General features: G+C 50.6%; 1 protein-coding gene across 1 annotated transcript in view; it reads left to right on the top strand.

Annotated features, from left to right (window-relative positions):
• The window catches only part of PAX5 (paired box 5), a 151,147-nt gene that overhangs the window by 100,845 nt on the left and 26,162 nt on the right, over positions 1–24,140 (top strand). Inside the window, exon 6 of the mRNA XM_069474445.1 lies at positions 12,532–12,633. Coding sequence (XP_069330546.1) covers positions 12,532–12,633 — 102 coding nt within the window. The remainder of the gene's footprint in view (positions 1–12,531; positions 12,634–24,140) is intronic.

Raw genomic sequence — 24,140 nt, 5'->3', positions numbered from 1 at the left:
CTGACTTCAAACCCATCCTAGAGTCGAGCCCCAGGAAGGGCCTTGCTCAGTGGAACTGGTGGGTAAGAGCACAGGCTGCTGGGGTTTCTCATCCTGCCCTCCCCGCCTGCCCCCGACCCCCACCCTGCTGGCCCATGCTCTGCCTGTGCAACCTTGGGCAAATCACTTAACCTCTCTCAGCCTCAGTCACCTCCTCTGTACATCCGCGGTGACGACGGGCGTTGGAGGTAAGAGCTGACATCGGAAGCACTTGCCCGGGCCAGGCCCCTTCCTGAGTGCTTCACAGGTGCTAAGTCTCTAAGCTTTTAAACAGTCTAAGGAAGAGGTATTATTAACCCTGTTTCATAGATGAGGAAACCGAGGTATATTCTTGCCCAAGGTTACAAAACAGCTAGTGATTTTAATCCAGGCAGTCAGCTCCCAGAGCTGTGCTCTTGACCACTAGGCTCAGCCTGTCAATAGCAACAACAGCAATAATAGTAATAATTTCTACCTCATAGGATTGTCCTGATGACTAAATGAGACCAGGCGAGTAAAGCATTTAGGAGAGTTTCTGGCAAGGAGAAAGAGCCCAGTGCGCCTGCTGCTATCCTCCGTCCACCGCACTCGCGCTCAGCAGATGCGCTGGCGCACACAGGGCAGGGTGACCGGCTCCTGAGCAATCTCCCACCTTTGCGCAAAGGGCCACTTTCTTCTGCACGTCTCATCTTCCACATTTCGACTTTCACGCATTTTTTTTCGGGTGCTGGAGCTGGTGGAGGCACAGCACAAACGAAGGCACGCAGTAGGCAGTGCAGTGAGTGTGAGTGGAGCAGGCAGCAGGCAGCTGGGAGGCTTGAGGCCAGGCACCCGTCTAAGTGTGTCCACAGAATCCTCTCACTCGGCCTCACAGTCACTCCGTTAGAGAGGAACTGGTGGGGCCCCCTGCCCCTTTCCTTACACAGCTGGGGAAGGGTAGGTCACGCAGCTGGCAAGTGGCAGACCTGGGATTTGGGCCTTTAGAGCCCATGCCCTTCACTAAGGGTGGACTTTGCCTTGTAAGCACCGGGGAGCCATCGAAGACTCCTGATGGTAGCTTGATGTGAACAGAGCTATGCTTTCAAAGACCGATCTGGCTGTGCTTTCAGGATGGTCTGAGGGTGGCTGTGGGCTAGGGAGGCACCGTTAACAATAGTGGCATTATTGAATGTTCATGCTGTGCTAAGCCCTGTGCTAGAGGCTTTACATGCATTTGTTAATTTAATCCATGCAACAACGCTATGAGGCAGGTAAGATCATCTTTGTTTTATAAATGCTAAAACAGAGACACAGAGAAGCTAAGCAGCTTGCTCAATATCACACAGCCAGCAAATGTGGAGCCAAAATATGAATGGAGACTACCAGCCCTGCGGCCCTTGTCCCTAACTACCATGCCATCCTGTCCCTTTTTACAAAGATTTAATGTCCCCAAATCTAGAAGGCCACTTCAGGAGAACTTTATGCTTTCTGTGTGTTCATTTCATTTGTTCATTTAGCAATCATCTAGTTTACATAGATTCCATCTCCCGGGAAAGCAGACTTTCCTAACAATTAGATGTGGGAAGCGTGTTCTGCATTCGGAGCCGCTACCTAGGAGTGCTCAAGAGATGCTGGGCAAACATGTGACGGGAATAGTGTCAGCCCTGGCTAGGAGGACACTAGGTGGCTCCAAGTTTCAGTCTAGCCCTGGGACTCCATGATTCTGGAGCATCATGAGGCAAAGACATGTCTTCGATATTCTCCAGCCAGTTTGGAGCTGGCTTGGTACAGGCATGTGCTGAGCCCAGGAGTGGGAGAATGGTGGGTCTTAGACCAGAAATCTAATCTCCTGGAGGTCCTTCCGTTGCCAGGCACTGCACAGGGGTTCTCTGGGGAGCCACTCTGGACCCAGGTGGACAATTGGGCTTTCTCCACCTGCTAAGGATTACATAGGTGTATCAAACAGTGCTTTGCCATATCAGTTTCTCAAATAAGAGACACACATAATCACGTTGGTGTGACATGCCATCGCCTTCCTCCGATGACAGCACCTAGGCTCATCTTTGGGAACCGGTGTTATTGAACCTGGCCGGATGGAGCGGCAAAGCCTCTGGGGTCTGTACGCAGGCAGCTTGCTCTCCCGCCAGGCACCCTGGACTGCTGAGGTTCGGACTTCTCGTGTCTGATTATATTGTTTTCCTGTCTCTGTCCTTGCTGCTAAACTGTCCCTTTTCCTAATGTCAGTTTGCCTAGCCTTAGAAATCTTTCTCCTCCTCCTTATTTTACTATTTTTAATCTTTAAGGGGCTGGGAAGCCAAGCCCCTGAGCCCATTGGAACTGTGTGCAAATGAAGATCAGGCCTGCCAGTGTCGGTGCCAAGAGGGACTGTAGGGACAGACCTTGTGCCCACCTTTTGGCTACTCATGGCCAGACTGTAGGGGCTGAGACTGCTAGATGGTGCATTGCAGATCAGCAGGGCAGCCCACCACTGACAGTTGGCTGCTGGCCTGGGAGAGGCCTGGTGGGGCCATGAACTGTGTGACTTGGCCAAGGTGCTGGTGGCATCATGATGCTGTCTTTGAAAACAAGAAGTTCCTACCGTGGCACCCTGACCTGAGAGCCACTTTGGGGGGAACACGGGGCAGGGAGGAGCCCTGCACTTCACGCCTCTTGGTTCATTATCTCCCGTTCTAGACTGAAAGTGAGCCCCTTGGGCACAGACAGTGTCTGGTTCTTAAGAAAAAGTTAATTTTAAATCAAAAAGTTAATTTTGAATAAAAAGTAATACATGCATGTGGTTAAATATTCAAACCATACAGAAAAATATAAAATGAAAAATAAATCTCCCTTCCCCATCCTCACCCTCCCAACCAAAGTCCCTTTCCCTAAAGTTAGCAGATACCTCCAGTAGTGTCTTTATGCATGTATCAGCCTCCAGATTCATTAATTTTTTACTAGCACAATCATATCATACACAGTGTTCTTCTGCACTTTGCTTTATTCACTTAGTAATGTGCCCTGGAGATCTTTCCACAATCCCCACATTCAAATCTACCTCGTTGTTTTTCAAAACTGTATAATATTCCATCATAGGGAATCATCATCATTTATTTATCCTGGCCATAATGATAAACACTTGGATTGCTTCCTCTTTCCCATTAAATGTAAGTGTTGGTGTACTTTTCTGTGCATTTCCACAGGCAAAATCCTAGAAGTAGAATTGCTGGTCCAAGGGGAGGTGCTTTTTGTGTTTTGCAATTTGCCTGTTGAAACAGAACAGCGTGTATGGCGGGAAAGTCAGGCTGTGAAGTCAGAGCATGAGTCGGCATCCAGTTCCACCTCTTACTAGCTGGGTACAGAGTCTGCAAATTAGGGATTGTAAAGATTTATATCTCCTGGAGTGGCTGTGATACTTAAATGAGATAATACGTACAAATGCTGCATCGATGATAGCTGTTGTTGTGGCGGTCGTTATTACTATATTATCATCATCTTTGGGTCCACTGGAGCACTCAGGATGGTGCTGAGAACTTAGCAGGTGTCACATAATGCATGTGTGAGTGAATGAGTGAATGAAGACGTGAGCTAGCCCGCAGTAGCCCTGGGATCCTCTTGCTGTAAACACTGCCTTCCTCCTGTCCTTGGAGCAGTGCCCGTCCTGGCAGGGAGGCCCAGAGCCGTCAGTGTGGTCGAGCTGCTTTTGTCGCTTTACTAATTAGGACCCTGCCTTTGTCGTTTCATTAAGTTGGATCAACAGTTGCTGGTTCTAGGAAGATCGTGTCACAAATGTGCGTGGAAATATTGACTGAGTCCCAGTGTCTGCTCTAAGATACCAGGCAAATGAAATTCAAACATGCTCTCAAAATTGAAACACTGTGTTGGAATCTGATAGTTCCCAGAGATTCCCAGGACGTGGTCATCTCAGTGGAAAGGGTGAGCCCCCCGGCAAAGTAAACAGCACCCTGGTTAGAGAGTTCTCAGGTTACCCTCCTGGCTCTCCAAATCCAGGTTAGTGCTGTAGCCAGGACAATTAGAGGGAGGCCAGTCAGAATTAGTTAAAAGTAGAGATTAAGTAATTTTGGGAAGAAAAATTTAGGGTTACTATTTCTAAGTAAACAACACCACCTAAACTAAGGGCTAATAAACCTGTCATTAGAAGCCTGCCAGATCTGCTTTAATGACTGGATACAGCTCATCTGCAATTAGCACATCCATTGTCTGCAGGCAGAGCTAGGCTGTTACACCACCAATCCCAGCGCCTTTCTCCTCCGGGTAAAATATTCCCCTCTGCAGCTACTGCCGTCAGCACACCCTGTACTAGTGGCAGGTCTGAACAAAGGGAGACTCCAGAGCGGCCCCTGTTCAAACTGTCACACATTTCAAACACCAGCTGGAACCAGCGAGCCTGGTGGTGCACGTACTTCGTGTACACATACACCGAGGTTTGTGGAGCAGGATTAATCCCCTCCCCAAATCCCAGGTATTGGGCTGTTTTTCTTCCCCTCCCCTAAGGTGGCAGTTGTTCACTGTCATCTGCTTTGGTGCTTGTTGAAAATCTTTAGCTCATGCCACTGTGTCAGGCATGGTTCACTTTTTCCTACAACAGGTGTCAAAATATACTTTTGAAAGAGTTCAAAGCATAACTCCTGTACAAGTATAAAATAAACGGTATGTAAAATGGAGATTTTATTCTGTTTGCAGGTCGACCGCTCCCATCTCCTTCTATAAATTCCTTAAGCTTAGCGTCCTTTCAGTGGGGTTTAATGCAGGGGCTCCAGGGAGTCAGGTGGATGTTGTGAGCAGGAGTGCCGAGGCCAGAGCGGGCAGGCACCGCCAGATCCATCTCTATAGCAATCGGCACCAGCCTCCTTTTCCATCAACACGGGAAAAAATGATGCTGCTGACTTATGGAATGTTGCAGCAGGAAAAACCCTCAGAGACCATCTGTTCCCACTGCTTGAGTGTTCAGATGGGAAAACCAAGGCCCAGAGAGGGAGTAGAGTTTACCTGAGGTCACACAGCAATCACTGTTGCCTTGAGTGTTCTGGCTTCCTGGGCATTAAGAGTCTCCAGTGGATATAGTCACCAGCTTTCAAAGGACTTTGCTTTTCCCAGCCAGCTCTGCCATATTCCCTTATAGCTTGGGCCTTCCGTGCCAAGATCTCCCTCCTCCGGGCAGAGCCTCTCGCCCCAGCACTGTCAAGGATGGCAGACCCTCTCTGGCCATCAAGCCATTGCCAGCGTCCCGCCCCTACCTCCCATCTTGTTTGCAATAATTAATGGCTTCTCGAGTGGCTTGCTTCCTTCTTTCTCTCGCTCACACACAGTCAGGTAGGTGGAGGGGGAGTTTGGTTGGTGCCCTGTGGTATTCAAAGTGAAGGGTTTTCACACTGTCAGGGTAATGAATTCTGCAAGGGTTTGAAGCGAGGGGCTGGGAGGATCTCTGTGTCATGTGTCTGGGAGTGACAACCCCCAGTGGTTAATTACTGCCACACGATGAGAACCGAGCTGGTAGCAAAATGAGATAAGTTCATTATGAGCTAAATTTGAAGTTAATTGGATTCACATTCCCCCCCATTAGTATACACAGAGAGAGCCTACCTAGAAATGGGCTCTATGAAAAAGAAAAAGTTGCATCTAAGCAAAAACTGATACATCAGGCCTAGTTGTTTTGTGGTGTCCGTGATGAAGGGGTTTCTGGGATGTTGGTGAGATGGGAGCCATACTTCCTTCAGACGCATAGAGCCAATGGCATTTGATTAATTGCATCTTGGCAAAGATTTTCTGAGCACCTACTGTGTGCCCGGTCAGTGCAGGGGAAAGAGGGATGAGAGCAGCCCGGGATCTCTGGGGCCTTCAGTCCAGGGGCAGGAGGAGGCCCAGTGCCCAGTGTTGGGAGAATATGGCTCCATTTCATACTAGCTGTAGGGGCTGGGGCAGGTGCCTAATCGCTCTGTGTTTAAGTTTCCACATCTGTAAAATGGGGATAATAATAGGGCTTACCTTATAGTTTTTGATAAACAAGTCAATATCTATAAAGCACAGTGAAGAGTGTTTGGAACACTGCCTAGTGTTAGAACAGGGCCTGGCATACAGTAAGTGCTACAAAAATGTTAGCTGTTGTTATTATCAGCTGTGAGACTTGGGCACGTCAACGCCCTCCTTTCCTTCTCTGTAAGATGGGAGATCACACCACCCACCTTGTGGGGTGGTTGTGAGTACTGAATGAGATGAGATGTGGAAAGTGCCTGGCCAGGGCTCGTAGGAACTGCTAAGGAAGCTGGAGCCCCGTTAGTTGACCAAGTGGCCTAGGTTCAAGGTGAGGGGACATTGACCTCACTCTTCCATGTGAAGGGCAACAAAGAATTTGCAGATACATTGTAATACTTTCACAGAGGGTACCTTTGTTTCACTCCCAAACCCTCCTTTTCTGATTGTATTATAAAAGGAAGGCAGAGGCTCAGACGATTGCATTACTTGCCAAAAGTCACACAGCTAGTAAATGGTGGAGCGAAGATTTGAACCCAGGCCTGTGAGACTTCAAACTCCACCTCTCCCTGCCAGACTCAGGGGTCTAGATTTGGCTCTGGAGGCAATGGCAAGGGGGCAGGGGGCCTGTGTGAAGGATGGAGCAGATGTGGGTGGCTTCATGCCCCCTCAAGCCTGACACCCTCGGAGCTGGCTCCAGCATCTCCTCCTCTCTGCCCTCTGGAAGCCGCTTCCTCCACCAGTGTCAGCTGGGGCTTGGCTTTGCCCAGCCCTGACCTCTCCCTAGATGCATACTGAGAGTTTACACCTTCCCTTTGCTTATCTATTGAGCATTCCAAAGTCACAACTCTGAGGCCAATAGTCTACTTTTGTCCCCTCCCTGTCATTGTCCCTCCAAGGCTTTCCATTAGGAATTTGGGACATGACCTTGGACTTCCCTAAGGGCTCTGACCTGCGGTTGTGTGGAGGATGGCAACCTACTGTAGGAGCAGCATTTAACTCCTGGGCTTCCCGTGGCCCAGGCTGATACACAAGGGCCTCATTCTCTTGTGCAGCTGCACAGTACAACCGTTATTCAACCAGTTCCCAATATTTTGTAGTTACAGATAATGCTGCAGCAAATAACCTTGTGCATATGCATATGCATTTCTGTATTTTTTTTTTTTTTTAAGAGACAGAGTCTCACTGTTGGCCAGGCTGGAGTGCAGTGCAGTAGTGCAATCATAGCTCACTGCAGCTTCGAACTCCTGGGATCAGGCAATCTTCCTGCCTCAACCTCCCGAGTGGCTGGGACTACAGGCATGTGCCACCACGCCTGGCAAATTTTTAAATTTTTTGTAGAGATGGAGTCTCACTATGTTGCTCAGGTTGTTCTTGAACTCCTGGCCTCAAGCAATCCTCTCACCTTGGCCTCCCAAAGTGCTGGGATTATAAGCATGAACCATCACACCCTGCCACATTTCTGTATAATTGAAGGTATATGTATCTTCAGGGTAAACCCCTACATGTGGGATTGCTTGTTCAAAGGGCAAATGCATGTGTAGTTTTGTTAGATATTGCTAAATTCCCCTCCACATGGGGTTGAACCATTTTGCATCTAATTTGCATTTTTGGTATTATGAGTGAAATTGAACATCTTTTCAATTCATTTAATGGCTACTTTATATATATACATATGGATGTATATATATTTTTTTGATGAGTTTTATGTTCATGTGTTTTGCCCATTTTTCTATAGTTTTTGTGTCTTTTCCCTTAAATTTTTACAAGTTCTTGATACACAGGGATAGTAGCTCTTTATCTGTGGTACATGCTACAGTTTCTCCTAATTTGTCATTTATCATTTGATTTTGCTTATGTTGTTTTTATCAGCCAAGAGTTTTTGTTTGTTAAGTAATCCAATATATCAATCTTTTCTTTCTTTCTTTTTTTTTTTTTGAGACAGAGTCTTGCTTTGTTGCCCAGGCTAGAGTGAGTGCCGTGGCGTCAGCCTAGCTCACAGCAACCTCAAACTCCTGAGCTCAAGCCATCCTCTTGCCTCAGCCTCCCGAGTAACTGGGACTACAGGCATGCGCCACCATGCCCGGCTAATTTTTTCTATATATATTTTTAGTTGGCCAGCTAATTTCTTTCTATGTTTAGTAGAGACGGGGTCTCGCTCTTGCTCAGGCTGGTCTCAAACTCCTGAGCTCAAACAATCCACCCGCCTCGGCCTCCCAGAGTGCTAGGATTACAGGCATGAGCCACCGCGCCCGGCCACAATCTTTTCTTTTATTGCATCTTTTTCCCCATAAAATAATTTTATTTGGTTGAAAAAACCAAATAATTTTAATATTAAATTTTTAAAACCAAATATATTTATATTACGCCCTTCCTACATTTTGGTGTCAGATTACCATTTCTTTTTCAAGATGATGGTGATAATAGATGGTAATTTAAAAAATAATAGCATTAGTGAATTATAAGTCACATACCATACAATTCACCCATCTCAGGTGTACAGGTCAATGGTTTTTAGTATAACCACAGAGTTGTACAACCATCACTACAATCAATTTTAGAACATTTTAATATACCCCTCAAGACCCCATATCTATTAGCAGTCACTTCCTTTCCCCCCATTCCCCAGGCAGCCACTAATCTACTTCTTGTCTCTGTACATTTGCCTATTTTAGACATGTATATTAATAGGTTCGTGTAATATGTAGTCTTTTGTGACTGGCTTCTTTCACTTAGCATAGCGATTTTAGGTTCATTATGAATGTTAGTGTTGTAGCACATATTGGTATTTCATTCCTTTTATTGCCAAATATTCCATTGTATAGATATATCACATTTTCTTTATCCATTCATCAGCTGATGGATATTTTAGTTGTTTCCACTTTTTGGCTATTATGAATAATGCTACCATGAACATTTGTGTACAAGTTTTTGTGTGGATGTATGTTCTCATTTCTCTTGGGTATATACCCAGGAGTGGAACTGATGGGTCACATGACAATTCTATGTTTAACCTTTTGAAGAACTGCCGGACTTTTCCAAAGTGGCTGCACCACTTTCATTTCTACCAGCAGTGGATGAGGGCTTTAATTTTCCTCATCTTTGCCGATGATTGTTATAGTTTGTCTTTTTGATTGTAACCATGCTGGTGGGTGCAAAGGGGTGTTGCATTATGGTTTTTGATTTGCATTCCCTGATAGTTAATGATGTTGAACATCTTTTCATGTGCTTCTTGGCCATTTCATTTACTTTTCTTTAGACAAATGCCTATTCAGATCCTTTGCTCATTTTAAAATTGAGTTATTTGTCTTTATTATTGAATTGTAAGAGTTCTTTGTATATTCCAGGTAGAAGTGTTAGCAGATATATGACTTGCAAATGTTTTCTCCTATTCTGTGGGTCATCTTTTCACTTTCTTGATAGTGTCCATTGAAGCACAGTTTTTAATTTTGATGAAGTCCACTTTATCTGTTTTTTTCTTTTGTTGTCTGTGTCATACTAAGAAATCATTGCCTGATCCAGGGTCATGAAGATTTATGCCTATGTTTTCTTCTAAGAGTTTTATAGTTTTAACGCTTACATTTAGGTCTTTGATTCATTTTGAGTTCATTTTTTGTATGCGGTGTCTGTATCTGGTTTTGAGTCATAGTTAGAAAGCCTTTCCCTACACCTAGGTTAGAGAGGAATTCACCTGTGTTTTCTTCTAGTACTTGCATAGTTTTATTTTTTACATTTACCTCTCAGATCCATTTGTAGTTTATTCTTGTATATGGTATGAAAAAGTGATCTTTTTAAATCTTTTTTCCCAAAAGTCTCTCCAGTTGTCATAGTATCATTTATAAAAAGTCCATATTTGAGATCTAAGTGATTTGAGATCCTACCTTCATCACATGCTAGATTCCCATATAGAGTTGGGTCTATTTCTCGCCTTTCTATTCTGTTTCATTGGTTTTCTATTCAAGTGCTGGTAGCACACTTTTAGTTCATGTTTTAACATGTGGGAGGGCTAGTCCCCTTGAGGGGAACATTTTGAGTAATCCTACAAGAATAGCATTTAACTAGAAGTCATGAGATCTGAGTTGAAGCCCCTGTTCTATCACTTTTTCTGTGACTTTTTGCCAGTTGGAACTCATGAGCCTCAGTTTCCTAATCTGTACAACAGTGTAGGTACCAATTCTTTCCCTTTCTCTCAGGATTGAAATGAGTGAGTTACTTTAAACCAAGTATATCTCTTCTGGAGCGGTGTTTGTCCTGCGTTCCAAAGTTCTGCGTGGACTCCTCGCTAATGGTAAGCGAGGCCAAGTCTTGGTTTTCTCTGTGGAAAGAGAAGGCCACACATGAGTTGCACAAGATGCACCTACCTGCCATTAATAGGAGGAATTATGTTAGGAATTCAATTCATTTTATTTAGTTATTTGCACGTTTATTACAGGCCATCAATAACATTCAGTTCCATTGCAAATGATACAAATAATTTCTTCCTTGGTAAAAAATGATATAAATATATGCTTTGATGTCATATCGAGTTTAGATGCATAATTCTGGTTTAACACTGCAGCCCAGAGACCTGAATTAGAGCTCAACAGGAGCAGCAGCATCTCCTCAGCTGCCTTGTGTTGACAGGCTGTTAAACACCCCCAACCCTGGCGACACGCTGGAGGCACGTTAGAGAAGGGACTGAGAAGGTGAAATGCCCATACCCTCCAAGGTCACAGACTGCTCAGCGCAGTGCCAGGAGAGACCTTGTAGGCCATCGGAGCGAACTTGAAGCTTGAATTCACTCTGGGGGTTTCCCAACAGGGGGTGTCCAGCCTCTGCCGTCCTTAGAGGTCCCAGACAGTGTGTTCTTAAGCAGAGAATAACGATAACGATATGGGCAGGTAACATTTATTAAGTCTTGTATCAATCAGTGATGGCCACAATACCGCTGCTTAGCAAACCACCCCAAAACTCAGGTCCTAACGCAGTGGTCACTTAATCTTACTCATGCACGTGGGGCTGGCGGGGACCAGCTGACCTAGTCTGGGCTTGGCCCTAGTGTCGCTGGGGCCATCTCTGCTCCACGTGTCTCCCTCCTCCTGGACCAGCAGGCGAGCCAGGTGTGTTCTCGCCAGCCACATGAGCACGCGCCAGGCTTCTGCCTGCTGAACCTCTGCTCACCTCCGCTGGCCAGAGCAAGGCACGTGGCTGACGCAAACTTAGGGGGCAGAGGGGTACCTTCTGCTCCTGTGGGAGGAACTACAAAGGGTTCCTTTCACTTTTTCGTAAGACTAAATTTACTTGGTTTAAAAAACAATTCTTGGTTGTATTTATTGTTGTGTCTGCTTTTCTGTTTTCTGATTCATTATTTTCTGCTTTTTCTTTACCGATCCCTTCCTTCTCTTTGCCCTAGGTTCATTTTATTGTTTTTTTAATCTGGCTTCTTGAGTTGAGTGCTTCGGTGAGGCACTGATTTTCTGAACCTTTGCTTTAGGGATCAAGGCTTTAAAGCATGTGTAATAGCAACAGAGTCTGTTGGGGTTCAGACTTGACCAAAAGAGAAGCTCCCTGTTAAAGGAAGAATCCAGTCCCAGGAGGCAGGAGAGCTGGGTTCCAGCCCCAGCCTTGCCTCCAACCAGCTGAGTATCCTTGCACAAGTCCCCTCCAAGGACCTTCATATTTACCCCTGGTAGCTGGGTAGGATGTGGACACCTGCGCCAGGCAGCCTCCTCCAGGGGAGAACGCCCGCCATCTTTCAAGAGGCAGATTTGGCAGTCCCCCCTAACATGATACCCATCAAAACTACAGTGGAATGAATTTCCTTCTGCACGATGCAGCCAATCAGCAATGGGGACAAGTCCCAGCTGAGAGACGTGGAGGCTCTGGACTCATGGTCAGAAGCACAGAAGGCTGCACAGAGCTGGACGCTGCCCATTAGAGTATCCACACCTTGAGAGTGGAGGCCGTCATCTCCATGTCTGGCACCAGCGCAGGGTTTGGGGGAGGTGCTTCCTGCATCTTCACTGAATGAAGGAATAGCTCTAGGCCAAAGGAGGAAGAATTCAGTACAGGCCGGATATAGAGCCGTAGGCGGTACGCCCGCTGCCCACTGTGGGGACTGTCAAGGAAGAGGAGGGGGTGTTTGAGCTGGTCTTGGCAGGCAGTGGTGGCAGCCTCTGTGCAGCTGGAGGGAGGGCTCAGCACAGAGGGCTCGGCAGAAGCAACAGTGGGGGTGGAGATGTCCAGGCCACACTCAGGGAGCAGAGAGCAAGGCGTGCTGGCACCTGCATTGTCCCACCTCCCCAAGCACAGGGTTCCAGTTTCCCAGGGACAGGCCAGAGCCCTGACTCAGTTCTTGCTGCACGGAGCCAGGGTGGCTGGAGACGTGTGTGCATGAGAGTGTGTGTGTGTTTGTGAGAGCACGCGTGAGCGACAGCGGGGAGCTGGGGGCACGCTGGCGTTCAGCGTCCAGACGTGACAAATGTGCAGAAGTGTCCGGGGAGCTGTGGACATGAGCGGCTGGCCACAGAGATGCTCACCCTGTGATTTGTTGCTTTGATTCCTCAGGCCGTGACTTGGCGAGCACGACCCTCCCCGGATACCCTCCGCACGTCCCCCCCGCCGGACAGGGCAGCTACTCAGCGCCTACGCTGACAGGGATGGTGCCTGGTGAGTTTGCACTGTCGGCGTCTCCGCAGCAGGCAGCGGAGGGGTTTCGGTGGGGGGAACATCCCCCCAAACAGCCCGGGTGACCTCTACGCTTCTGAGATGCGGACCTGAATAAATCAGGCAGAGGTCCGCGCTCCCGGCCTCTTTCTCTGCAGCTGGGGCCTGCAGTGGGGCTGGGACCAGCCAGCGATGCAACTGGCACTGAGGAGGACACACGGGGGTCCTTGACTGTCACTCAAACAGCCCTGTTGGCCATGTGGGAAGTGTGAACACAGAGGGGTGCAGGGGCTGCCGGGAGGCCACCCAGCCCATATGGAGGGGGCCTTCTCCCCACCTCCCCGCCCTCCCTGCCCCCACCCTGTCTTCCACCATTTTGTGTGACATGGACAAGTGGGAAGCCCCCGAGGTACTCTTAGTGGCCTTACTCCTTGGGGTGGAGGATGATGTCTTCAAGACAGACGGGATGTTGGCTGGTGGGCTTGTCACTTGATTCTAAACAACACCCTGTGGCCATCGGAACCTGATCCCCTCTGGCCAGTGAAGTGTCATTTTCAAGACACATTTAGAAAAAGAGGCCACCACATCTCCTTGCACTGTGGGGTGTCGTGGGGACAAGACAACACATCATCCTCCTGCTTGCTGTAAGGGTATTAGCATAGCAGGGTTACCCAAAGTAGCGTTTTTTGAAAGATGTTTAAAAAAAATCAGGGGAAATATTAGGCCTCCCTTGGATGCTGTTGCACTTGAGTTAACATTATCTCTTCAAAATTTTCTTTTATTTATTTAATTTTACTTTTAATTGACAATAATGATTGAATATATCAATCATATATCGATGGTGTACAATGTGGTGTTTCAATACAGGTGTACATGGGGGAATGATCAAATCAGGCTAATTAGCATATCTAGCACCTCAAATATTTATCATTTCTTTGTGGTGAGAACAGTTAAAATCCTCTCTTTTAGCTGTTTTGAAATATGCAATCCATTATTATTAGCTACAGTTACCATGCTGTTTCTTGTTTGGAGTCATTTTGGGGGGGGCCACACCCTTGTTTCAGTGCCTGGGGGCTCTAAGGGCTTGATGCTCTCCTAACACAGCTGTTGACTCTCTCTGGGCATTTTAAAAAGCCAGAATAGTTATTTCAACCCCCCCACTGCCACCCCCACAGCTTGTCTTTGGGGTCTAGCTACAGCTCTGTGATGTAGGCAGGGGATCATTCATCCTACTTTATTGGTGAGGAAATTGAGCCCAGAAAGGGTCTGGGACATGCCCCAGTCACCCAGCAAGTAAGAGTCAGGGTCACGATTAGAAACCAGTTGGAACCACCCGTAGACCCAGGCAAGAGGGCCCCTGCTCTGGGAGCCACTCCTTAGAGGCCCACCTGGCCCTGCTGAGGCCGTGGCCCCCTTTGCCCCAGACCAGGAGAGTCTGCAGGGCCGGGGGATGTGTCCACTCCCCTCCTTCTAGCTCGCCCCAGGGTCCCCCCCACACAGGTCCAGGCCTCTTCAGCCTCTTCCCCAGGGCTGTCCTCCTAAACACAGCCCCTTTCGCTGGTGTGTGCACCCTGGGCCCGAGGGCTGGCTCCCTGGGGCGGTGTGTGTGTGTGTGTGTGTGTGTGTGTGTGGACAGAGCCTGGATGTGATGGCTGGGTGTCCACATGTGTGTGCAAGGCCCTGCGTGGTGACGAGGAGCCCGGGGTGGGGAGAGCAGCAGGTCGGACCCCAGCCGGGAGGGCTCCCCGCGCAGCCACGCACACCCTGGCGCAGAACGCCAAGGAGGCCCAGAATTCTAAATTCCATCCTGGCCTTCCAGGTTGTTTCCAAGATGTATTTAACAAGGTAGGAGGACGGAGCATATTTCATTTAACGGTTTGTTAGCTTGATTTATGACTTTTAAATATGAGACATATGGGAAACGGCCTCTGCGTGTACTCTTGCCCTGGGCCTTGCCACTGCCGGGGAGGCCTGCCAGGCCCCCACCTGCAGAACCCTCCCTTCTCTGTGCCCCTGCAGAGCACACGGAGATGCCGTGCACAAGGCAGGCAGGTGATGGGACACACGTCATTCTTCCCCGTCCCCTTGGCTCCTTACTTCCCAACCTTTAGCAAGTTAGGGCAGCCTGGAGAGAGGGACCCCAAGCCATACCTGTCTCGGGGCCCTCACATTTCTGGAACACCTGATAGGCTGCCAAGACTTCCCCTGGAGCCCTTTGGTGTAACCACCCTGTGGGTGGGCGAGGTCAGGAGTATAATCCCCACTTTCCAAAAGTGCTGAGACCCAGAGAAGTGAGGGAATTGCCCCGGGCCACGCAGCTTGCCGGGTGGAGGCTTTCGTCCACCTGCCCCCCCACCCCCACCCACAGGCACTTCCTCCTCGCCCCATGCTGCCTGCCTGTGCTCTCAGGATCTACCAGCTTAGAGATGGCCCTGGAACCTGGCCCGAGGGCATGTTGGCCCTGAAACTGAGGTCACCGGCTGGCCCTCCCAGCTCCCCACTGCAAACCCCAAAGCGGCCCAGTTCAGAGAAGCAGCTGAACTTTGCTGAGTTTATCCAAACCGAGGCTGCCCTCCGGCCCCAGTGTTCCTCCAGCCCTAATTACCAGGCTCAAGATACAAATGGCTGCAGGCCTGGCAGAGCCCCCAGCGGGAACAGATGGTGGCTCCTTTCCCATTAACGGTGGCAGCAGGAATCACCGCCAAGTGAGGGCACAGCCGGACCAAGCCTGCTGGCAGCTGCTGAACAGGGGCTGCCTCAGGGTCCCCTAGGACTCTGTCCCCTGAGTGGGAAGGGAGGGTGCACAAGTGTGGAAAGAGGAAAACAAGAATTTGGCAGGGGAGCCTGCCACACGGGAGTTGCTGTGACTTCTTCCTTTTCCCTCCCTCCGTCTTTCCTTCTCTGCATCGCTCTCCTTCTTCCCCTCTTGCCCCGGCCCCACCGCCTTCTCTGCTCAGGCATCCCCAGCGCTTAGTGCCGGGCCCAGCGCCAGGGCTGGGATTTCCAGCTCAGCGGGCACAGCCCTTAGTTCCTGTTCCTCGACGTCCAAACCAGGGTCATGTCTTTGGGCCTCTTGTTTCCAACACGATTTCCAAATCTGTTTCTCGGGTGGCCTGTGCACACTGTCTTTGCAGGCACTGCCCCAAGGACTGTCCCGCAGCACAGAGAGGGCCACCTTTCAGCACAGCAGGGGCCTTGGGCTGCCCCAACCTGCGCCTCTAGCCTCCTCTCCCAGCCTCCCCCTCCCTGACTGCTCTCGGGTCCCCAGCACACCTTGGACTCTTACTGGTCAGTGTCCTTCCTCGTTCTGTGCCTTTGGCTTGGGCCACTTCCCGCCTTGACCTGTCAGAATCCAGCTTCACCCTTCGGGCTGAACATTACCTGTCCCTAGAAGCCTCCTGGTGTGGCCTCGGGGGTGATGCCTATCTATGCCTGGCTCTGCTGTACCACCTGGCCAGTGTGTCCAAGGTGCAGTCAGCTGTGTCCATGTCCACCGCTCTCACTGGGACCTTATTAGTCTCTGCACCCTTCCCAGCCCCTAGCACAGTCCAGGTCCTTATTCTGAGTGCTGGCTGAGGGAGGGAGGGAGGGGAAACTGTGTCGACCTGTGTGTTTGTTTCCTGTGGTGGCGATAACAAATGGCCACAGTCTTGGTAGCTTAAGACAATAGAAATTTATTCTCTTATAGTTCTGGAGCCCAGAAGTCTGAAATCAGTATCACCAGGCCAAAATCAAGGTGTTGGCAGGGCTGTGCTCCCTCTGGGGACACTAAGGAAAGCTTCGTCCCTTCTTCCTCTAGCTCTGTGGCTCCCGGCGTTCCCTGGCCGTGGCTGCTTTGCTGCAAGGTCGGGGGCTTCACGTCTCTCTGCGCGGGGTCTTCACAGCCCGCTTTCCTCCGTGTTGCCAAATCCCCCTCCTCTTCTTTCTTATAAGGACACGCATTCACCTAGGACCCACCCGGAGGATCCAGGCTAGTCTCCTCATCACAAGATCCTTAATTCATCTGCAAAGACCCCCTTGCTGTCATGGAAGGTGACATTCACAGGTTACATGTAAGGAACCTTCACATATGAAGTTTCAGAGATTAGGACATGGATATACCACAGCCTGTTTGAGAATTCAACTTTGGGTTTATTCAGATTTCTAATCTATAACCTCTTGGGCTTCTGAGTCCGGGAGGCAGTCACTCGACTGAGACGCTGCTAAAGGCCTTGATGCCATTTCGCAGGCCCCCGGGGCCGGTCGGCACATTTGGAGACACAAGCTGCGCGGGGCTCTGGGAGATCCCGTAGCCTGCGTGTGTCTGAGGCTGCTCCACTGCAGCGGTCGGTTCCACTGCACGGCGCAGGCCGCCCTCTCCCTCCTCGCCCCTGGCAGGCTGGCAGAGCGATCTAGGGGGAAGCTGGAAATCTTTGGGGTTTTCCCACCGCAGGCTTTGGGAAACACTTGGCTGCCACCACTTCCATTTATAAGTTTGCTTTTAGGACCTAGAGGGGAGGGAACATTTGCCTCCAGGACACCCTTGGGCTGCTGTACTTCGGGGCCTGAAAAAACAGACATAACATTTTTCTGTATCAAATATCAGCTTGTTGGCCTGGACTCTTGTTCACTTTGAATCCTGATGCTGTCACCAGGGTGTTGTCTGCCCCTTCTGGCTCCAGGGCATCCTCTCGTCTGCAAAATGTGGCTTCTTGGTCTTCCTTGGGGTTTGCAGATTCAGTCTCTGCAGCTCTGCTAACTCTCTGTAGCCCTTTCCTGATCGGTTATGTTTATGAAACCAAATACAGCATCTTATACCAGCTTAGGATGGAGACAGTGTTCAGATTTTATTTCCATCGAGTCCCAGCAAATGCCAAAAGTTTTGCACCAAAGATTCCACAGTGTCTTGATCGGTATAACTAGTTGATTCCTGCCTGACGACATTTTGCAATCTAACAGATATTGACATGGCATTTGAAACTCTTAAAAATTCTGAGCTGGAGGAGAAAGGAAGGGGCGTTCACTGCCCTTTGGCTTCAGTGAGTCTGAGAAATGAGGTAAGGTCTTTGAGAGGAGCCAGTCCAGGAACCACGTGCCCCGTCCCACGTGCCTTGACAGAGCAATGTGCACAAAAAGAACGTGTCCCGGTCCCCGTGGCCCTGGGCACTCTACTTGCCATGGATTGGTGGACATCATTTCCAGGTGCCTTTCAATTAACTCGCTCACTGAACTGACGGTTTTATTTTCGTGAGGAAGTAGGAGGCAAGGGTGCAGGGTGGCGTGGGTTCCCATGGGTGGCCCCCAGCCCAGCCAGCCCAGGCCGGGTGAACGGGGTTGGCAGGGTGGAGGCTACTGGCCTGTAAGGTCAGGATTTGGGCTTGGCAACTTTTGGAGGCCAAGCAGACATGCAGGTGAGGCCCTCTGCAGGCAGGTGGCAGACAGGCCATGGGGATGGGGGTGAGGTCTGGTCCAGGGAGAGATGTGGAGATGCCCCAGAGAAGTGAGGGATGCAAGGATGCGGCTCTGTGATGAGCTCTGTGACCCCTCTGAGCCTGCCTTGCCTGTGTTTGTGAGGGCCCTTGGAAATGCTGACTGCACAGGTGCAGAGCCCTGTGAGGTAGAAATGGTCTGGAGGTTCTGGAGGGCAGGGGACAGTGTCTTGTTCTGTCCATAGCAAGACCATCCCTGAGTCTGGGTCTTGCCTGCTCGACAGCCTTGCTGTGTGGAGGGCATGCCAGCTTGAGGGGTGGGGACCCAGCACCAGGCAGGATCCTGTGAGATCTGACTTGTCATTTCCACTCTCTGTGTCTCGTTTGCCATTTGAACCAGAGGTAAAATATATTCTGCACAGTTCCATGGGCATGGCTGACACCAGTGAATGGGAATCAGAGGGACACCTTTTTCAGCCGTGCATCTAGAACCTTCCCCACAATTCGAGCTGAAGACATTGGAATGGGCAGCCTTGGAGGGGCCAGCAGACACTGGTGGAAACTTGGTGGAGGGGAATAGAGCGTCAGATGGGAGATTGGACCAGGGCTCTCCAAGAGCCTCTGTGGCCTAAGCATCGGGCTCAGGAAGCGTTTGCTTAGGGAGTGAACAGCCTTTGTTCTTAGCTCTTGCTTCCACCCACCCCTGGCTGTCTTCCTAAGCCCCTCACTGGGACTCCTGGTGGCCCTCTGACCTGGCACTTTCTAAGCTCCCTCTATCCCTTTGCCAACCTCACCTTGGGCTCCTGGGCGCACACCTGTTGCTCGTTCCTGACTCTTTGCTGCCCTCTAGTGGCCCCAGTCACTCTACCACACCAGGAATATAGAATCGTCCCCGGGGATGCAGACAGCCAGGATGACACGCAGGTGGCCATTCACATGTTCATTCATTCATTCTTCAAACATTTCCTGAGAGACACTGGGTGTCAGTTCTGGGCTAGGAGTGGAGTTGCAGACACAGCCCCTGCCCTCAGGGAGCTCACGGTCTAGCTGGGGAGACAGATGTAAAAAGTCATCTCTACACGGTGTTAAGAGCTAAAACCCAGGAATGTGCCAGGCGCGGTGGCTCACGTCTGTAACCCCAGCACTTTGGGAGGCTGAGGTGGGAGGATTGCTTGAAGCCAGGAGTTCGAGACCAGCCTGAGCAAGATTGAGACCCCCCCCCCCCCGTTTCAAAAAAGCAAAGCAAAACCAAAAACCTAGGAATGTACAGAATACCAGAGAAATGCAGGGAGGGGCTGCTGAGCCCACTTGGGCAATGGGGTAGAGTCGGGGCAATCAGAGGAGGCTTCCAAAGGAGGTCATTTGAGCTGGACCTTGGAGAGTGAGTTTGCCAGTCTGAAGTTGGAGGGACATTGTTGGGCAACAGACCAGTGCATGAGAAGCCCCCATGGGACCAGAAAGCATGGGCATCAGGGAGGAGCTGGGGGGCTGATGGGAGACAAGCAGGAAGGGCTGGCTGGGATGCGCAGTCCTAGTGAAGGGCCTCAGCCAGCACCCAAGCCTCAACCGCTCTGGGCATGAAGCGGTGGATCTGGTAGCCTTGATGGATGGCAGGCTCTGCCCAGGCAGATCTGGACGTGAGTCCGAGAGGTGAGGCTGCCTGTGCCCTCACAGGGTGGAGGATGAGAGGTCTGGAGTGGTCTGATCTGGACAGTCTATGTGACTAAGCTCCCATAAACCCTGCTCTGAAGTGCCCCTGGGATGGAGAGAAACTGACCCCCCTTGTGTAGGCTTTCTGAGCCCTTGGCGGCATTTGGGAAGAAAAGAATTACAAAGGACTGAGAAAGGGAATGGACTCTGGAGGCATGAAGGCCCTACTTGGATTTAGAGACCTGGATTCTGAGTCCCACTGCCAGGTACTCACAGCACAACCTTGGGACTTCCTGCTCTCTCTTAAAGCAAGACACAGGCGCTGGGAGAATGTGCTAGAGGCCCCTATGGGGCCTTCTGGTCCTACCATGAGGGCTTCTAAGTCAGTGACATCTGTGTCTGCTGATGTCACCTCCTGGCTGGACTAGAGGGCTCCCTGGGCCCTGCCACCTCTGTTCTAAGTGGGCAGCAAATGCTTCCAAGTTCCCTTCAGATCTGGGGCTGTGAAGTATTCAGGCAACGGCCCCGGGCTGCCATGTGCAGCCTGGTAATAACTTCCAAGGGCTGGGGCTGAAGGCAGGAGCCTGAGGACATCCTGACCTCATGTGCCGTTCACATGCATCCATCCAGAAAGCCCCAGAAACTGCTGCAGCAGGCCAGGACTGGCTTTCAGAGCCTCCACACTGGGACGAATGCTCGCAGACTTTGGAACCTGGAACCATAGGGAAAGAGAGGTAGCAAAGATCGCCACGATTTGTTCCAGCTTCAGAAGCCAAGTGTCCTTTTGGGAAGGGAGAGATCATATCTCAGGCTCGAGCAGGTCTTGGGAAATATCCCCTTTTCACATGACCATTTGCAAGGGCAGGTGACAAGCAGAGTCCCAGCTGGGAGAACACCCAGCCAAAAGCCAGGTGCTCACTGGCCTACCCGGGGAGCAGGCAGTGCTGGGGGAGCTCGGAGCTGGGGGCTGAGGACACCTTCATCTCCTGCGCAGCCCTGCGTTGAGTCTGCTTGTGAGTCTCCCCAGTTGCCAGCTCCTTCTGATGGCAGTCGCGGGACCCAGACCCAACTGCACTGACCCAGTCATGAGTGTGTGGGACCGTAGGTTTGGGCTCCTGACTTACAGTTTCTTCTTCATGTTCCTCTATAAGTGGAGTTTCTTAAAAACAAACAGCAAACACAACTGGACTGCAATGGCTGTTTAGGAGACCCAGGGGAACACAGTCAGGATTTGCTTTAGAAGAAGCTGAAGTGTTTGTGAAGGTCTGAGCATTGGGTGGCTGAAGTGGGGTCCGGCTGGGCCTGGTGGACTTTAGTGTTCTCCCAGCCCTGAGAGATTCAGGTCTCTGGTTAGTGCAGAGAGGAGCACGGGGGGTACACAGCCCAAAGTGTGGGTGTCCCGAGCAGAATGGTGGCTTTGCAGGCCTTGGGCCTTCTCCTCCTAGGTCCTGATGGCCGAGTCAGAGTCTGACCAGAGGTAGAGGGGACATGAATCGGGAGATAAACCCTAAGGGTTGGACAGAACTGCAGCCCAGGTGTGCACAGCACAGCAGAGTGGCAGCACCTGGCCACACTGAGTGGCAGAGCAGCCTGGCTCCAGGCCCGAGATTTATCCACGCTGCTACAAACGCCTCCCTGGACCGTTTCTTGCCAAAAGACTGCCGAGAGGATAATGTGACAGTTATGTTCACGTGGCTGAGTCTTGGTTAGGGGCAAACAAGGAAAAGGTGCTTTCGGCCTGGCTTACCTGGGGGGAGGATGGGAAGGGAAAGCCCAAAGCCCCTAGAGGAGCCTGGGCCAGGCGGCCCCCACCGTGAGCAGTCCCCATGCAGGAGTGTCCAGGGCTCGGACCAGCCCCTCAGCCGCTGGACAGTGGCACTGTGCCCCTTGGAGGCTTGGGGCCCCAGTTGGTCACTCTTCCTGGCTGTTTTTCCCTTTATTTTTTATCACACCATTTGTAAGTGTGTTTTCACACCTGCCAGACTTGAGCTCGTAGAACAGGCAGTGACGTCCCAGCCAGGACTTCCCACAGGACCACGAATGGGAGTGCAGGGCCCCAGAGAGGCCCAGAGCTGAAGGCCTGAGAGCATTTCAGGGATTTACAAATTTTTTTTTTTGAGACAAGAGTCTCATTCTGTTGCCCAGGCTAGAGTGCTGTGGCATCATCATAACTCACAGCAACCTCCAACTCCTGGGCTCAAGTGATCCTCCTGCCTCAGCCTCCCTAGCAGCTGGGACTAGAGGTGCACACCATCATGCCTGGATAATTTTTCTATTTTTAGTAGAGACTGGGTCTCGTTCTTGCTCAGGCTGGTCTCAAACTCCTGAGCTCAAGCGATCCTCCCACCTCGGCCTCCCAGAGTGCTAGGATTACAGGTGCGAGCCACCGTGCCTGGCCAGGAATTTACAACAATTTGAGGCCTCAACAAAACTCCTTTTGTCTCTAAAATTGAAAAGGGAAACTGGAAAACTGGCATTAAAAATGTAGTATCAAATGTTTATAAATTATAGCATCATGTTAACTTCATTAACTATTAAATTTAGGGCTCATAAAAATTTCATTACATTTGAAGATAATATTTTTGATAAGATTTTCTCATTTTGCCAGAATTCTTAAGTCTGTGCCTTGATTGCTGAGAAATCATAGCTAATCATCAATTAAAGTACGTATGGCCAAATAATTTTAAAAGCAAAATTATAAAAATAAGCTTTTTACATTTTTGGAGTGAAAAGTGTCATTATCATGGTGCATTTAATGGGTGACGTGCTGTAAGGTGGGCTGGGGAGGGGACTCCCTAGGATGGTACCTGGGTGTCTTGGAAGGAGGGGCTTGGAAGAGCCCAATTTCCTGTTGAACCGTATTGAACATAATAAATCATAGTAGGGCCTTGGGCTGATCAGGTTGCAGTAGCCATTCATCCATCTCTCTGTCCATCATCCCTTCCTTCCTTTCCTTCCTCCCTCCCTTTCAACATCTATTGAGCATCTACATGTGCCAGGCATAAGTCTAGGGACACAAGCTAAAAGAGATGCCTCTTGTCCTGCAAGTCAGCATGGGCCTGTAGGACAGGTGTGGTAACAGGTAAGCCCAGGGACTCTGGGAACACAGAGAAGGGGGATGCAGCCTAGACTTGGGGTGTTGGGCAAAGAAGGCACCAGGATTTCTGTACAGAAGGGTTGGGTGGGTGGGTGGGGGCATATCCGAAGGTGCTTTTGCAGAGAGTTTTTTGAAGTTTGAGAAAACACCACTGTCCACATCAAGGAGTGGGGGAGGTTAGGGGTAGAGCTAAGGTGCTGCCCCTGGGGCACAAGAGGAATCGAGGGAGAGACACTTCCCAGTTTTGTTGTTGAGGGAGAAACATGTGTCAGCCAGTGGGAGGTGGAGTGAGCAGGGAGAAGAGGGGTGTCTCAGGCCGGGCGGGGACAGCGAATGCAAGGTTCTGAGACATGCTTTGCTCCTCCACATGCTGGGGTCCTTCCAAACCCAGCTTTAACCTGCTGGGGCTGCCGCGGTTTACTCCCTTTGCCTTGCTGGAATCTGCAGCCTCTTTCTCCCAGAGCTTGGCTGCTGTCAGCCCTCTGCTGGACCAACCAGCGCCTCTAACCCTGAGGGTCACTCCACCTGAGACCCTTCTACCTAGCGAGCTTCAGGCAGTGTCCGGAGTCCTCAGGGGCAGTAAGAACCAGTGAGGCTTGGCCCCTACCCTCCAAAAGGAGAGTGTTCACAAATGAGGCCAGGTCACCCACACCCATAATCTAATTCTACCAACAAGCTCCATTCCCCACCCAACCTGCATGGGGCTTTGTAGTCATGAAGGGAGCACACACCTGTTATCCCTGGTTACCGTTTGAAAGCACCCTGTGAGGCTGCAATGTGCACCCCCACTTCAGAGGCGCGCTCCCTGAGTTGAGAGAGGTGAGATGCCGTGCCCGGGACTCACAGCCGGTGCGGGAGCAGCTGGGCTGGGGCCTGGAGCTCATGTGTCAGCCCCACCCAGCCGCTGGTGCCCGTGGAGACTGAGAGGGCCCGGGGGAAGGTCTTGGCTTCCCTGGTGCTCCCACAGCCTTCCTGACTCCAGTTCTTTTATGGCTCAGGAAAACTCTTCCTGCTGAGACACCAGGGAGCTCACACTCAGATTCCAGTCTATGCCCGCCCCCCGCCCCATCTTTACCGGCCCATGTCTGACCTATCCTCCTGGGCCCAAGTCAAAGACTCCCTGTTACAAGAAGCCAACTCCTCTTCCCTTGGGAGCCTCGTCTCTCCCTTGCGCGCACCCCCATGGCACTGCCCGTGGCCTGCTGTAGGGACTGCACACTCCCATCTCCTGGTTGCTTCTGAGGCCTGCCTGGAATTCCTCTCAAATCCACCCGCCCCGCCCCTGCATACAGTAGGTGCTCAGTGGATATGGGTGGAATTTATTTCAATACAGCGCATGCCCCTCCCTGTCTTGC

This window comes from Eulemur rufifrons, chromosome 7 (genome assembly GCF_041146395.1).
Source record: "Eulemur rufifrons isolate Redbay chromosome 7, OSU_ERuf_1, whole genome shotgun sequence".
NCBI classification, from domain to species: Eukaryota; Metazoa; Chordata; class Mammalia; order Primates; family Lemuridae; genus Eulemur; species Eulemur rufifrons.
This window is presented reverse-complemented; position numbering and strand designations above follow the sequence as displayed.